Here is a 17,550-nt window from a genome sequence, read left to right on the forward strand (position 1 = left end):
CCCAGGGCTTGAACCCGTGTCCCCTGCATTGGCAGGCGGATTCTTAACCACTGCGCCACCAGGGAAGCCCCACTCTGCCAATTTTTAATTGGTATATTTACATCATTCATATTTCCTGTAATGACTAATACGTTAGAGCTTAAGCTCACCATTTTATTTTTTGTTTTCTGTTTTATTTTTCTTGCCCCCTATGGGTTATTTGAACATATTCTAGAATTCCATTTTTATTTATCATTTTTTGAGTGTACTTTTGTTATATGTTTTTTACTGGTTGTTCTTGGTATTATACTATATGTACATACCTTATCACAGTCTACTGATGTTGTCATTTTACCAGTTTGAGTGAAATATAGAAACCCTACTGCACTTTATGTCCTTTTACCCTCCCTTGTTTGTAATATAATTGCCATGAATATTTTCATGGCATTACATTTATTTTTTTGCAGTATGCGGGATCTTAGTTCCCTGACCAAGGATCGAGCCCGTGCCCCCAGTATTGGGAGCGTGGAGTCTTAACCACTGGACTGCCAGGGAAGTCCCTGTCATTACACTTAGAAACACATCAGGTAGTAAAATAATTTTTGCATCAACCATCAAACATAATTAAGAAAACTCAAGAGGAGAAGTAAATTTAGTGTATTTACCTATATTTTTTCTTGCCATGCTCTTTCTTCCCTATGTTCCAAAGTTCCTTCTATCATTCCATTTCTGTTAACAGAACTTCTGTCAGTGGTTCTTTTAGGGCAGGTCTGCTGACAACAAATTCTCTAAGTTTTCCTTCATCTGAGAATGTTGTGCTTCATTCCTTAGCTAACTATAGGGTTCTGGGTTGAGAGTTTTTTTCTTTTAACATTTGAAAAATATTACCTCCTCTGGCCACCAGTTTCTGATGAGAAATTCACTATCATTCTAATTGTACCCATATAGATAGGTACAAGTTTCCTCTGGATACTTTTGAAATTTTTTTGCCTTTAGTTTTCAGAAGTTTAATTATCATGTGTCTTAGTATGGATCTCTTTCCATATATCCTATTTGGTTTTCACCAGGTTCTTCAATCTGTAGCTTTATTAGCTTTATATTTCTTGCCAAATTTGGGAAGTTTTCAACATTATCTCTCAAAGTAGTTTTCAGACCCAACCTCCTCCTCCTCCTCTCCTTCTGGGACTCACAATAACAGGAGTGTTAGATTTTTTTGTCATAGCCCCACAGGTCTGTTCATTGCTCTGTTCACTGTCTTTATGTCTATTCTCTCTCTGCTGTTCAGATTAACTTTTACTGTTCTATGCTCCAATTTACTAATTCTTTCTGTACCCTCATCTCCACCTGACTCTGTTGCTGGGCCAATCTACTGGGTTTTTTATTTCAGTTATTGTATTTTCAATTCTAAAATTTCCATTTAGTTCTTTGTATCTTGTATTTCTTTGCACATACTTTCTATTTTTCATTTGTTTCAACTGTGTTCCTAATTGCTTTTTCAAGCATTTCTAATACAGTCACTTTAAAATCTTTGTCATCTTGGTGTTGGCATCTATTGCCTTCTTTTCATTCAGTTTGAGACCTTCCTGGTTTTTGGTATGAATTTTGGTTGAAGCCTGGACATTTTCATATTATGAGACCATGAATCTTATTTAAACCTTCTGTGTTAGTTGGCTGTTTTGCAACACAGCTCCAGAGAAGTGGGGGCTTTCAGCCTCATTATGGCCAGGTGGAGGTAAGAGTTCTGACTTCCTATGTGGTATCCACTGACACAGCAGTGGAGGTGGTCTCATTATCACTGGGTGATGGTGAAAGGCCTAATTCTCCACTAGACCTCCTCTGACTCCAGTGTAGAGGGGGAGAGGCACCTCACTATGCCTGGGTGGGGCTGAAATTCCAGGTTCCTCATGTAGTCTCCACTGACACTGTGGTGTTAGACATGGATGGGGGACTTGTTACCAGTTGGCAGAGATGAAACTCTTAGCTTTCTATTTGGTCTTCTCTGATACTATCTTACTCCAGGGTGATGTTCGGGATGCCTCATTATAGTCATTTATTTATTGACTGATTGATTGATTTTTGGCTGCGTTGGGTCTTCACTGCTGCACGCGGGCTTTCTCTAGTTGCGGTGAGCAGGCTTCTCATTGCAATGGCTTCTCTTGTTGCGGAGCATGGGCTCTAGGCATGTGGGCTTCAGTAGTTGTGGCACGTGGGCTCAGGAGCTGTGGCTCGCAGGCTCTAGAGCGCAGGCTCAGTAGTTGTGTTGCACAGGCTTAGTTGCTCCGCAGCATGTGGGATCTTCCCAAACCAGGGCTTGAACCCGTGTCCCCTGCACAGGCAGGTGGATTCTTAACCACTGTGCGACCAGGGAATTCCCCTCATTATAGTCTTGTAAGGGTAGAAGTCTAGCCTTCCTAACCCACTTTTGTTGTCAGGGGTGGGGATGAGGGTCACAGTATTTTCTGTGGTGTTTGGTTGGCGTAGAGCAGTTACTGTTTAAATGTTTTCTGTCTTTCCAGGTTGCTCCTTTCCTGATCCTTTGGTTAGAAAGAGTAGGCTTTTGTTGGGTTTTTTTTTGTCCCGTGCTTCTTGATATTTCTAGGTTGCTGGCTTCTTCAACTCCAAGTCCAAGATATATGAGGCAAAAAGAAAACCTGAGAACTCACCATCATGTCATTCCTTGGTCCTGAAGTCCTGCTGATCTATCTTCTTTTCTCCAACGAACCCGTGTCCCCTGCACTGGCAGGCAGATTCTCAACCACTGCGCCACCAGGGAAGCCCTTACCTGACTTTTTGATTCTAGCCAACCTAATGGGTGTGAAGTGGTATCTCACTGTGATTTTGATTTCCATTTCTCTGATAATGATGTCAAACATTTTTTCATGTACTTACTGATCACCTGTATATCTTCTTTGGAAAAATGTTTATTCTGATCCTTTGGCCATTTTTAAATTGGGCTGCCTTCTAATTATTGTTTTGGTGAGTTCTTTGTATATTTTACATACAAGTCCCTTATCACATATATGACTTGCAATTATTTTCTCCAATTCTGTGGGTTATCTTTTCACTTAGTTAATGGTGCCCTTTGATGCACAAAAGTTTAAATTTTGATGAAGTCCAATTTATTTATTTTCCTTTGTTGCTCATGTTTTAGTGTCATATCTAAGAATACCTTTTATTTGTTAGTTATGTCTCAATAAAGCTGGAAAGAAAGAATCCACTGCCAAATTCAAGGTCATAAAGATTTACCCCTATATCATCTTCTAAGAATTTTACAGTTTTAGCTCTTACATTTAGGTCTTTGATCCATTTTGAGTTAATTTTTGTATACAGTGTGAGGTAAGATTCCAACTTCATTCTTTTGCTTGCAGCTATCCAGCTACTCCGACACCATCTGTTGAAAGGACTTTCTCCACTGGATGGTTTTGGCACCCTTGTTGAAAATCAGTTGACAACAGACGTGTGGGTTTATTTCTGGAATCTCAATTCTATTTCATTAATTGATATATGTATCCTTAGTGCAAGTAACTCGCTGTTTGATTAGAGCTGCTTTGTACTAAGTTTTGAAATCAGGAAGTGTGAGTACTCCTAATTTGTTCTTTTTCAAATGTCCCTTGCTTTTACTAATACTTTTCTAGTTTGTTTTCTTAACAGGACATATATTTATAACATTTCTTTACACTTTCCAAACCACTTTCACATACATAATCTCAAATGAACTTCATATTATATATTTGTTGGGTAAAAAAGCATACTGCTTTTGACAAATAAGCAAAAGGCCAAGAGAACTCAAGTAACTCAGTGAAATAGCAGGTTAGATCAGCTATAAAAATATATATTGAATGCTAAAGGTTTATGCATTGGACACTGTGCAAGGACTGGGATTTAAAAAGAAAAAGCAGGAAGATGAAAGAGCCTGCCCTCTAGGAACTTACAGTCTAGTGCAGTGGTCTTCAATAATTTTGCTCATGTACTCTCTACAATAATATTGAGAAACTATGTATTAAATTGACAACTACGATGAAAATTGTCATCACAAGTTTAAGCTGTTACAAAAGATACAATTTCCAGTATACTGTATGTTATATCTATATACTTTAAATATATTTTCATCAAAATCTTAGAGCACAAATTTGGCTGATACAATATATATAAAATGTCTGCTATTAATGACAAATCAATCAGCCACATCAAATTCACTTTCTGTTAGAACATGTCTGACTCATAATTTTACAATTTAAATAAACATACTAATACAAATCTCTGTGACAAACACCTCACTTCTGAATTATAATTCTAAGATAGACAGATTTGGTTCAGGAACTTCAACATGAGTTGGTTGCCGGGTTGTTGGTTGCCGGGTTGTTGGTTGCCGGGATGACAAAAAATACAGCACCTTTCAATACTTCCTGCTTTGCCATTAGAGACACTCTCTCTCAGGAATATGCCCTCTTGAATGAACTGTCCCTTTTTTGGTGCCAAACCTTCCAAGACAATGTAGGATTCAGGTGAGCAACAGGTATGCCTTTCTTTTACAAAGATGAAGAACAGAAAAGGAGAGGCAAGAGACTGTAGAAGGGTTCTCCGGAATCAATTGTAGTAAAGTTGAGGATCTAGAAACTTATCTCCTCAAAACTAACCTAGCCAACATGTGCCCTAGAATCCTTGGGATAGCCCTAGGATATTCATATCTTCATTTGAAGATCACTAGTCCAGCGGTCACAACTGTGAGGAAAATCCAGATCTTTTAAGTCTAGGAGTTTAGCACACTCTGACAATACGGTGAATGATAAAACAGTCAAAAACCTTCCTAAGTCTCAACTGCTGCTGTCTTTGTAGATGAGATATAAGGCAGAAACAATATCAAACCCATTGTTATGTTGTTAAGTCTCCTAAAATAATGCTTCTAAAATAAGCTAGAAAGAACAAGAAAACCATTGCTTCCAAATAGAAATAAAATGATATTTGTATAATTTAAAAACAATACCTCCCAACCAAGACCAGCTACAAAATCTTCATATGCTTGACTTCCTCCTGTATTGGTGAGAATGGAATGTTTGTCTTCTTGTCCTTCAGCAACATAAAATACTGCAATCTTGTGTGTCTCTCGGCTATAAAACAAAAGATTTCACCATTCACTTAATCATTAATTTAGCTGTTCATTCATCCAATAATTAACTTCTAAATATGTGGCAATAAAAAGATGAAAATGAATTAAACCTTATAATCTACTAAGGGAGACAAGTAATTATAAGTAAAAAATTATAAAAGTTACAAAATTGTGCTCGGAACAGAAGAAAAGGATGATTACTTCTGACTGAGAAACAGAGAAACTTAAAGGAGAAGGTAATATTAAGCTGGGTGAAGGTAAGTAAGATTTGACAAATGAAGGAGAGAAAGTATCAGGAAAGACACACAGGTGTGAATGCACAAAGCATCTGAAGAGCTGCCTGTTGTGCAATGTGGCTGAATCCCAGAGTTAAAGGGACTGTGTTCTAGAAATAAAATTAAGTAGGAGTACAGAGATGAGTGAGAAATGATCCATTTCTCCAAAGTACTTATAAGAAATGTATACACAAATATTATAAAACTGTATGGAGTAACTGACAAGTTCTTAGACATTTTAGTTTTAGTTCTCCCTAAAATTAAAAATGCTCATAAAAGCAAATTTCTTGTATGAAATTTGGCTTTCCAAGCTAACTAGAAAATTAACAATGACCCAAGCAAACAACAACCACCAATGTACTTTTGATTCAAAGACACAAAGTAGAAAGTAAAAGAAATAGAAGAAGATGCTATGCAAACAGTAACCAAGAGGGCCAGCATAGCTATACTAATATTAAACTTTTACATAAAAATGTTATAGGTAGTTCACAGAGAGACATCCTGGGGTGGAGTGGGGGTTGGTTTGGGTGGGTGGGGTTCCTTTTTCCTTTCTGTGAATGTCATTAATCTGACAATTCTCCCTCCTCCCCACTGGCCTGTCTGCATTCCTCGTATTTGTATGGTTCAAGGAATAAAGACACTCATTTCAGGAAAAAAAAAGTTATAAAAGATAAAGATATATTTCATAATGTTAAAGGTCCTTATAACAGGAAGATATGAAATTAAAAACATATGCACCCAACAACAGAGCTTCAAAATACATGAAGCAAAATCAGACAGAATTTAAGGCAGAAATAGCTATTTCTATAATTATAGCTGGACACTTCAATACCTCACTTTCGATAATGGACAAACAACTAAGAGAATATCAACAAGGAAACAGAAGACTTGAATAATAGTATAAAATACCTAAAGAACACTCCACCCAACGGTAGCAGAAAAACACATTCTCCTCAAGCAAACCTGGAATATCTTTCAGGATAGACCATATGGTAGGCCACAGAACAAGCCTCAATACATTTGAAATAACTGAAACCATGCAAAGTATGTTTTCTAATCATAGCAGAATAAAATTAGGAATCAATAAAAGAAAATTTACAAATATGTAGAAATGAAAAGATGTACTCCTAAATAAGTGATGGGTCAAAGAATAAATCTCAAGGGAAATCAGAAAAAAAAACCTTAGAGATGAATGAAAATAAAGATATAATACAACAAAACTGATGGCATGCAGGTAAAGCAGGGCTCATTGGTAAATTTATGCACATAAATGCCTATTTTAAAAAAAAGAAAAAGATCTCACATCAAAAACTAAACCTTCCACCTTAAGAAACTGAAAAAAGAAGAGCAACTAAACTCAAAGCAAGCAGAAAGAGGACAATAATAAAGACTAGTGTGGAAATAAATGAAACAGAATAGAAAAACAAGAGAAAAATTTTAAATTGGTTCTTTGAGATGTTAAACAAAATCAACCTATAGCCAGAATGAGCAAGAAAAAACAGACTCAATTTACTAAAATCAGGAATGAAAGGAGAGACATCACTACATACCTTATAGAAACAAAAGGGATTATTAAGGAATACTATCAACAACTATATGCCCCAAATCAGATAGTTAGATTAAATGGACAAATTCTTAGAAAGACACAAATTATTAAAACCAAGTCAAGGGAAAATAGGATATCAGAATAGTTCAATAACAACTAAAGAAATTGAATTAGTAAAATCTGACTGAAAAGGAAGTAGTAAAACTACTTCCACTTGCAGATGAGATGATTCTGTGTATAGAAAATCCTAAGGAATCCACTAAAAACCTATTAGAGCTAATAAATGACTTCAGAAAGGATTCAGGATATAATATCAACATACGAAAATCAAACTAACACGAACAATCCAAAAACAAAATTAAGAAAGCTATTTCTTTTATAATAGCATCAAAAATAATAAAAATACTTAGGTATATATTTAACAAAAGTACACCACTGATACTCTGAAAGCTACACTGTTGAAAAAAATTAAAGATCTTAAAAAAAAATACCACATTCATGGACTGAAAAACTTAATATTGTTAAGATAATATTTCCTAAATTGATCTACAAATTTAATGCAAGTGCTATCAAAGTCCCAGCTCCCTTTTTTTGTAGAAATTGATAAGCTGATCCTAAAATTCACAGGAAAATGCGAAAAATCCCAAATAGCCAAAATAATCTTGAAAAAGAAGAACAAAGTCAGAGGACTCATAATTCCCAATTTTAAAACCTACTACAAAACTACAGCACTCAATGGACTGCGGTACTACCACAGCAGAAAAATATAGCTCTATATGGAATAGAATCTTGGGTCCTGAAATAAACCTTTATGTTTATCATCAATTGCTTTTTGCAATGGTACCAAGCCAATTCAATGGGGAAAAAAATAGTGTTTTCAGCAAACAGTGCTGAGGGAACTGGATATCTACAATGCAGTTGTAGATATCCAATGAAGTTGGATTCTTACTTCATACCATACACAGAAATTAAATTTAAAAGCATCATGGACCTAAAAATAAGGTCTAAAACTATGAAAGTCTCATAAAGAAGTTTACACAACTATAAAACATCTGTGTAAAAGCTACATGAATGTTCACAGTAGCATTATTCATAACAGCTGGAAAGTGAAACTAATGCAAATGTCCATCAAGAGATGAATGGGTAAACAAAATATAGGATATTCACACAATGGAATATTATTCAGGAATAAGAAGAAATGAAGTGCTGACACATGCTGCAACATGGATGAATTTTGAAAACACTGTGCTAAGAAGCCTGCCACAAAAGACCACATATGTTTGATTGCTATCATATGAAATATCCAGAATAGGCAAATCTTATAGAGACAGAAAGTAGATTAGTGTTGTCCAGAGATGGGGAGTAGGGGGTGATGTTTGGGGGTAATAGAGAGTGACTGGTAATGGGTATGAGGTTTCTTTTTGAAGGAAATATTCTAAAATTAGATTGCTGTGATAGTTGTCTGTGAATATACTAAAAACATGTACACTTTAAATGAGTGAATCTTATGGTATGTGAATTACATCCCCATAAAGCTGTTAGAATTTAAGTTGGAAGTATGACCTACTATGTGTAAATTCTGATCCTGGCAGAAAGGGGACCTCTCAGTGTTCTCAATTTCCTAGGTAAAGGGCTATCAGCTAGAACTCATAAATCACAATTTATAAAATTGAGAAGAGTTGCACAGAAATTTTCACCTAATACTATATAAATCAAAACGAGAAATACATGAGCCATATAGGAAAAATTAGAAAATAAATCTTTAAAATGCAAAAGTAAAAATGAAATCACCTTTATATTATCTGTCCTTTTTAAAATTTGAAAAAGCAGAGTTTAGCTGCTCTTTTATGTCAAATTTTAATTTTTCAGCATTCCTTCTTATTTTTCTACTTACTAACTACTTCTACTAAATGCTTGGTATATGTTGATTGCCATTAGATCAGTATGTACCACAACAGTGAATGAGGTAAAAGGATTAGAAAAAATGAGATTACTGAACTTGCAGCCATAAATATTCTACAATATGTCCAGTACTGGCAAAATATTATGAGCTTACTACTGGAAAGTTCAAAGTGAAATATGCTAAGTTATAAGCACTTCTGATTCCATGTATATACACTGCAATAGAAATAATAATACAAATAATTTGGAGATTTGAAATTTAAAAATCTGATGGTTCAACCATGAGGAATAGGAATCAGTTAATCTAGTCAAAGAAAACAAAGGATCTATAAATGGTCTGGAGAGATAAGACTATAAAGAAAGTAACTTTTCATTTTCTTCCGCCCTAATCCTCCAGACAAGTAATCAGGTTTTTTCCAGGTTCTTGGCTTAAGAAGCAGCTCAAAGTTGCCTTACTGTCACATAATTAGAATGAACTTTTATCTGAACCCAATATGTAAGAAAAGAAAGGAAACCTGTTTTCATTATTTAATTTGTTTAAAAAAGCAAAATAAATGTCATGTGTTCATGTGGTATACAATATCTAAAAGAAAACCTATGCTGTCTCAAGGAAGATGTCCTTCATATATTCCAGGTACATATGAGAATGGAAGTAGTTTAGCAGAAGCCAAGAAGTAGAAAAGCATAAGGTAATGTAAAGAAACCATGAATAGCCAAGACTGGCTGGTATGGCCTGAGTTCTAGACTAAGGAGTCTGGTCAGGCACTGGGAAGTCACTAAGGAATAAAATAAAAATTTTACTTTAGAAAAATTATTCTTGTGGTGAATATTGTCTAGACGGGGAAGAGTTAGAGGATGAGAGAGTTGTTTTAACTCTCTCCGAAAGAAGTAATAAGGACATGAATCAAGAAGTTGGGAGTAGGAAAAGCAAAGAAGAGATAGAAGTGAGAAATAATAAGAAAGAACCGACATAATGATAAACACTAAGGGCAAGGGAAAGGAAATGGTCAAGTGTGGGTGACACTGAAATGGTACTTCTAAATATAATGGAGAAAATTAGGAGGAGGATGTTACTTGGGAAAGAACTGATGACCTGGAAAACAGAAGTAAGGAGGCAGGGAAAAAATTGTAATAAGTAGCTACAAAATCATGACTGAGAATTAAGAGATAGGAGTACATGGGCAGAAAAGAATGGGGTTGAGAAGATACGAGAGATATCCCAGTGAGAAGGAAAACTATGTTAGGGGAGAAGGCAGCAGAAAATGAGCCAGTGAAGACAAACTAGAAATAACTAGTTTAGCAGGAGCCAAGTAGAAAAATATTAGGTAATGTAAAGAAACCATAAATAGCCAGGACTGGCTGGTATGGCCTGAGTTCTAGACTAAAGAGTTTGGTCAGCCATTTGGAAGTCACTAAGGAATAAAATAAAAATTTTACTTTAGACAGTTTTACTTTAGAACAAAGTAACTTAACATGACTTTAGAAGGCAGGGGAGAAGAACATTTTAAAGAGAGAACAGACAACAGTACTGAACTTTTAGGGGATATAATACTCAGGAGTTTTTAGGGCAGAAACTATTCTGTATTATATTGTAATGAGTATATACGTCATTATACATTTGTTAAAACTCATACAATGTACAACGCCAAGAGTGAATCTAATATAAACTTCAGTTAATAATAATATATCAATATTGGCTCATCAATTTTAACAAATGTACCATACTGATACAAGATAAAAATAACAGGGGTAACTATGTATAGGGGGAAAGAGGTATGTGGGCATGCTCTGTATTTTGCAATTGATTATTCTGTAAATCTAAAACAGCTGTAATTTTTAAGTGCCTATTAAATTAATTAAATTTAATTAATTAGATAAATCAAGGAGGCTGCAGAGGATGGAGAAAACTTTAGACATGGTTGTCAGGATACTAACCTTCAAAAGGATAGTTTCAGTAGAACAGTAGAGGTCTGAGAACACATGGTGAGCAAGACTGCAAAAGAGGTATGATTTGTGCCCCCAATGACTTTGGTACCATCTAGTACCAAAGATAAATTATTATGGGGAAGAATTAGGATATGAGAACTCAAAGACTACTTAGAGGGTTTTAATTTTATAACTGTCTTGGAAAGAATATCTAAGAAATAATAATATTAATACAGTGTGATAAATACTATGACAGGAAAGTGTTATAGGGATCTCTGAAAGCCCATGGAAGGATATCCAAACATAGGGTGGAAGGAACTGGGGAGGAAGGTAAAGGGCTAGCGGTAGCTTAGGGAAAGGCTTTACAGAAAAAATGATGTTTAAGCTGAGACTAAAACAATGCACAGGATCTACACTCAGAAAAAATTTAGAGCATAAGACTATTTCATTGTTAAATAATAAAGAATAAAACTCAGAAAGATAACGTTCAATTCTAGAAGAAAAAGAACAATATAAAGCTTATAAACAAGAAATAACAGTAATTAAAGAGTTAAAAAACAGAACATAATAGAATATGACAAATGAGAAACTTTCTCTGAAAAGATTAAGTAGATTATTTGCATCCAGAAAAAAAAAGCCCACGGTAATGGTGGTGCATAATTCACTTACAAATATAGCTTAAAAGTTAAAAATCGTTTTAAAAGAAACCATAATTACAATAATTTGTTATTTAATACGTAATACAAAAAAGATGGAAATTGTAACACCAATAACCTAAAATGTGAGGGAAGAAGTAAAAGTATAAAGGCTCTGTATGCTGTATATAAAGCAAATACTAATAGAAAAGGAAATAAACAGCAATACAGTAATAGTTGGGGGTTTTAATATCCCACTCTCAATAATGGACAGATTATCCAGACAAAGACTGAAAAAGGAAACAGTGGATTTGAACAACACTATATACCTAACAGATATACACAGAACATTCTGTCCAACAGCAGCAGAATATACACTCACACGGAACATTTTCTAGGATAGATAATGTGTTAGGATGCAAAACAAGTCTCAACAAATTCAAGAAGCTAGAAATTATATCAAGTATCTTTTCCAAACAAAATGGAATTAAAGTAGAAATCAATAACAAGAGAAAAGCCAGAAAGTTCACAGACACATAGAAATTAGATGACACACTCCTGAACAACCAATGGATCAAAGAAGAAATCAAAAGGGAAATTTAAAGAAGATCTTGAGACAAACAAAAATAGAAATACACACTGAAAGTATGAAGTATAGCAAGTTCCAAGAGGGAAGTTTGTAATGATAAACACATACATTAAGAAAAAGAAAGATCTCAAATAAACAGCTTAACTTTATACCTAAAGGCACTAGAAAAGGAAGAATAAACGAATCCCAAAGTTAGCAGAAAAGAGGAAATAATAAAGATTAGAGCATAAATAAATAAAATAGAGAACAGGAAAATAGAAAATATGAAGCAAACCAACAGTTGGTTCTTTGCAAAGATAAACCAATTGAGAAATAAATGGTATTGGGAAAACTGGACATTCACATGTAAAAGAATTAAACTAGACCCTTGTCTTACACCATTCACAAAAATTAACTTGAAATGGATTAAAGACTGAAATCTAAGACCTGAAACCATAAAACTCCTAAAATGAAAATAAAGGGTAAGCTCCTGGATATTGGTCTTGTCTATGATTTTATGGATATAACACCCAAAGCTCAAGCAGCAAAAGCAAAACAAAAACAAAAATAAACAAGTGGGATCACATCAAACTAAAAAGCTGCACAGCAAAAGAAAAGATAAACAAAATGAAAAGGTAACTGACAGAGTGGAAGAAAATATTTGCAAATTACATTTCTGATAATGTAAGAAACTCGTACAACTCAATTGCAATAAAGCACTTATAATACAATAAAAAATGGGCAAAGGACATGAATAGACATTTTTCTAAAAATGATATTCAAATGGCCAAGAAGTACATGAAAAAGTACTTAACATCACTAGTCATCAGGAAAATGGAAATGAAAAACCACACTGCAATATCACTTCACCCCCAGTAGAATGGCTATTATCAAAAAGACAAGCAATAAGTGTTGGAGGGGATGTCGAGAAAAGGTAACCCTCGTGCACTGTTGGTGGGAATGTAAACTGGTGTAGTCAACTCTGTAAAAAGTATGGAGGGTCCTCAAAAAATTAAAAATAGAACTACCACGTGATCTGGCAATCCCACTTCTGGGAATAAATCCATAGGAAATGAAAATACTAACTGGAAAAGATATTTGCACCCCTGTGCTCACACTTTACAATAGTGCTGTATGGAAACAATCTAAGTGTCCACCGATGGATGAATGGATTAGGAAAATGTGGTATTTACAATGGGATTCAACCATAAAAAAGAAGGAAATCCTGGCATTTGTGACAACATGGTTGACCCTGAGGGCATTATGCTAAGAGAAATAAGTCAGAGAAAGACAAATATTACATGTTCTCACTTATATGTGAAATCTAAAAAATCTAGATTCACAGAAACTGAGATCAGATTGGGTGGAGGATGGGTAAAGGGGGTCAAAGGGTACAAATTTCCAGCTATAGGATGAAAAAGTTTGGGGGTGTAATGTACATTACAGTTACTATAGTTAACAATACTGTATTGTATATTTGAAAGTTGCTATGAATGGATTTTTACAGTTCTCAAGACAAAAACTGTAACTAAGTGAAGTGATGATGTAGTAACTAACATTGTTGTGGTAATCATTTTGCATTATATAAAAATCATTATGTTTAAACCTTAAACTTACAAGATGTTATATGTCAATTATATCTCAATACTGCTAGGGGTCAAAAAAACCGCTGAAGGGATGACATGGGAATACAGAAATTAATTATATATATATAAAAAAAGAAGAGCCCTATAAAACTGAGAAAAGGAATGTAGTAGAGAATTATGACACCATGTATGAATCTCTACTAAGTATCTTTTGAAATCTCAATGAAATTGAGTTTTGTAAAAAAAAAAAAAAAAAAAAAAAAAAGCCCTGAAATTGACCTAAGAGGTAAAAGAAAAACTGAAAAGACTAATAACGATGAAACAAATGGAAATAATATGAAATTCTACTAATTCTTCCAAATTTTCAAATAGATAATATTCACTTTACGAATCTGGCTGTAATGTTAATTTTGAAAACATCAGAACAGGCAAAAAATTAATTATAAAATATTCTAATAGATGAACCATGCCCTAATTAAAAATGAAATTCTAATAAATTTAACCCAACAGGAGGTCAAAGGACCCAGTAAGGTTTATCCCAAGAATGCAAGAATTATTTAATATTAGCAATCTAGTTAATATACATCAACTAGTTAAGAAAGCAAAAGCTGAATATAAAAAAATATAAAAACCTGAATAGATGCTGAAAAGGATTCTGATAACATTGAACTACCTTTCTTTATGAAATCTCCTAGAAAACAGGCTACTTTCTCAGAATGATAAAAATGATCTATTTCAAACTAACAACCAATATTTTACTTAAGTATGAAACAGAAGAGTCATTTCCATTAAAAGCAGAAAAGACAAGGATGACCACTCTTCCTATAACTATTTAACACTGTAGTGCAAGTTTTAGTCAGTACAATCAGACATGATGATATAAGAAAATAATGGCATAACTTTTCGAAAGATGACTTGCATAAAATGACTATATACCTAATAAGCAAATCCTAAGAGTGAGACAACTATAAAATGTTTAAAATCAACAAGAGAGGGACCTTCCTGGTGGCACAGTGGTTAAGAATCTGCCTGCCGGAGATCAGCTCAGTGCTTTGTGACCACGTAGAGGGGTGGGATAGGGAGGATGTGAGGGAGACGCAAGAGCGAGGAGATATGGGGATATATGTATACATATAGCTGATTCATTCTGTTATAAAGCAGAGACTAACACACCATTGTAATTATACTCCAATAAAGATGCTTTAAAAAAAGGGGGGAAAAAAGAAAAAAGAAAAAAAAAGAGAAATAAGATTTAAAATAAAATTGAAATAATAAAATTCGTATATTTAATCAAAAAAAAAAAAGAATCTGCCTGTCAATGCAAGGGACACGGGTTCAAGTCCTGGTCCACGAAGATCCCACATGCCATGGAGCAACTGAGCCCATGCGCCACAACTACTGAAGCCTGTGCACCTAGAGCCCGTGCTCCACAACAAGAGAAGCCACCGCAATGAGAAGCCCATGCACCGCAAGGAAGAGTAGCCCCACTCGCCACAACTAGAGAAAGCCTGCGTACAGCAACAAAGACCCAATGCAGCCAAAAATAAATATATTAAAAAAAAAAACAAGAGAATTCATTAAATTACTTGGATACAAAATGTAATGCGGGGAAGATTCTACTCAGAATAGCAACATAAAAGTAAAACACTCCTAAAGGTAATGTCTGGGTATCAGAATAAATAAAAAACACTCCATGATTGTGAATGGGAAGAATGATGATAATAAATGTGTTTATTCTTCCCAAAGTAAAGTTTTATTGCAAATCAAATCAAAATAGCAATGGGATTTTTTTTTCTGGAAAACAACAGCATAATTCTAATCAATAACATGTTTCTGGAAGAAAAAACAGGTGAGAACATCTAAGAAAAGAAGAATGTGTGTGGGTGGGGTGAGGAAGAAGACTGAGCCTATCAGATACTATATTATAAAGCTACAATAAATTAAACAGTAACATCTCCACAAAATTGATAGACCAATCAATAGAAATGAACAGATAGCTTTGAAACAACTTAATATTTGATAAAGACAATATCAAATCAATGGGAAAGATATGGATTATTTAACAAATTATAGAAATAGACTATTTTCGAACATTCAAGGTGGTTCCATTTCTCATTACATAAATCAAAATGCATTCCAGAAGGAATAAAGAATTAAATATAAAATAATTACCACTCTAACCAAATACTTAAAAATCTAGAAGGAAATGTAACAATGTTTAATTGATTTCAAGACAGAACTCTCTAAGCACAGCAAACAATTGAAGAAATTAAAAAAAAAAAAGATTGAGAGACATAATTACTACATAAAAATGGGTTGTTAAACAACCTGAAGTTGTTGAAAACTGAAAGCCAAACGACTAACTAGGAGAACTCCCACAATAAATACAAAAGTTAATCCTTAACACATACACATATGTAAAAGAGCTCTTACAATTAAGAAAAATTCCTAAATAGAAAAACAGAAAAAGGACACTAACAGAGAATTTAGAAATTTTTTACAAATATATGAAAAATGTTAACTTCACTAGTAATTAAAAACTATAAATTAATGAGATACCATGATTTGCCCCTCAAATTATAAAGGTTAAGAAAATGTCATCAATATCTTTTGCTGGACAGGCTGAAGTTATACAACATTGGTAGGATTAGAAATCAGTACTTAATGGAAAGCAATTTTATAATATATATGGCCTGAAATAAGTCCTTATGCTTTGACCTAATAATTCTATTTCTAGGAAGCTATTCTAGGGCAAGAAATTAAAAACAACTCAAATGTCCAAAAATCATAGAACTTGGTGCCATAGAATTTTTTTTGAAGAATATCAAAATGGCTGAGAAAATGCTAATATAGAGTTTTTTAAAAGACATAACTTACTATATATTACTATGATTCCAGTTTTGTAAAACAAAAATCACACATATGTCTATCAAAAAGAAACACTGAAAATATATATAAAGAAATGCTAACAAGTCTTATGAATAACAATAGTTTTATTTTTCTGTTTTATATTTTCTATAATCAAAGAAATTATACATTATTTAAAAAAATTTTTCTGAGAAAAGCTAAAAACAACAAAAACCAGTTATGAATGACAGGAAATGAATAAAAAATTATATTTTTCTATAAATTTGGTAGTAAAAGGCATGAAAGGGATGTACTATAGCTTGAAAGGATAGTAACTGAGGAAAGTTTTGTTTCGTTTTGTTTTAAAGGCAGATAACAAACATGCTTATGGTAAGAGAAGTAAGTAGAAATACAAGATAAAGAAGGGATAACTTTTTGAAGATCCTACAGCAGGCTGAGAAAGTAGGAAGCAGAAGTATATAAAGAAAAAAAGGCTTTTCTGATGCGGAAAGTGAGCAAGAGAAGATGGCTCAATACAGAAAATTTTAAAAGACGAAGATGTAAGGCCTATTTGTTTTGATGTGGGAAAGGTCTGAATCATCTTCACTTTGCATTTCTGTAGAATAGTGATGGCAGGGTGAATGGCTTGTTACAAACTAGTTTCCCAATTGTCAGAATCACTGGATTTAATTAATGAACATATGTGACTAACCTGTGTTAAAATGTGAATGTGTGGAGGAAGAAGAAAGGTTAAGAACTACTGTTCTAGCGGATTGTCTTTCACATAGGTCAAACCTTTGAAGTGAATTCTTACGAGGTTCGAGTAGAGATGACCTTTTGACTATAATGCCGGGCTTGAGGAACAAAGAAGTGGTTTATAACAATTACTCTGAGAAGTAAAGTAAAAGTGAACAAGGGATAAAAAATTTGCCAAACAGCAGAGATGGCACTGTTGAAGTAAAGATGCATGAATATACAGTAACTCTCTATATCACACTGGTCTGATAATTTTCTCTAGTAATATACTGCTGCCCAGGAGTAGAGAAAGCAGATGTTAGGAATGATTCTGATTAGAGAACTGGTTATGGAAATATATACACACATACACACACATATATGTGTGTGTATGTGTATATATATATATACGTATATATATATATATATATATATATATATATA

General features: G+C 33.9%; 1 protein-coding gene across 3 annotated transcripts in view; it reads right to left on the reverse strand.

Annotated features, from left to right (window-relative positions):
- RALGAPA1 (Ral GTPase activating protein catalytic subunit alpha 1) overlaps positions 1 to 17,550 on the reverse strand; it is a 178,440-nt gene that overhangs the window by 45,679 nt on the left and 115,211 nt on the right. For all 3 annotated transcript variants that reach the window (XM_007464829.1, XM_007464830.1, XM_007464828.1), the window contains one exon: positions 4,964 to 5,087. In XM_007464829.1, the coding sequence (XP_007464891.1) occupies positions 4,964 to 5,087 (124 nt within the window). The remainder of the gene's footprint in view (positions 1 to 4,963; positions 5,088 to 17,550) is intronic.

This window comes from Lipotes vexillifer, unplaced genomic scaffold, assembly GCF_000442215.2.
Source record: "Lipotes vexillifer unplaced genomic scaffold, Lipotes_vexillifer_v1.1 scaffold324, whole genome shotgun sequence".
NCBI classification, from domain to species: domain Eukaryota; kingdom Metazoa; phylum Chordata; class Mammalia; order Artiodactyla; family Lipotidae; genus Lipotes; species Lipotes vexillifer.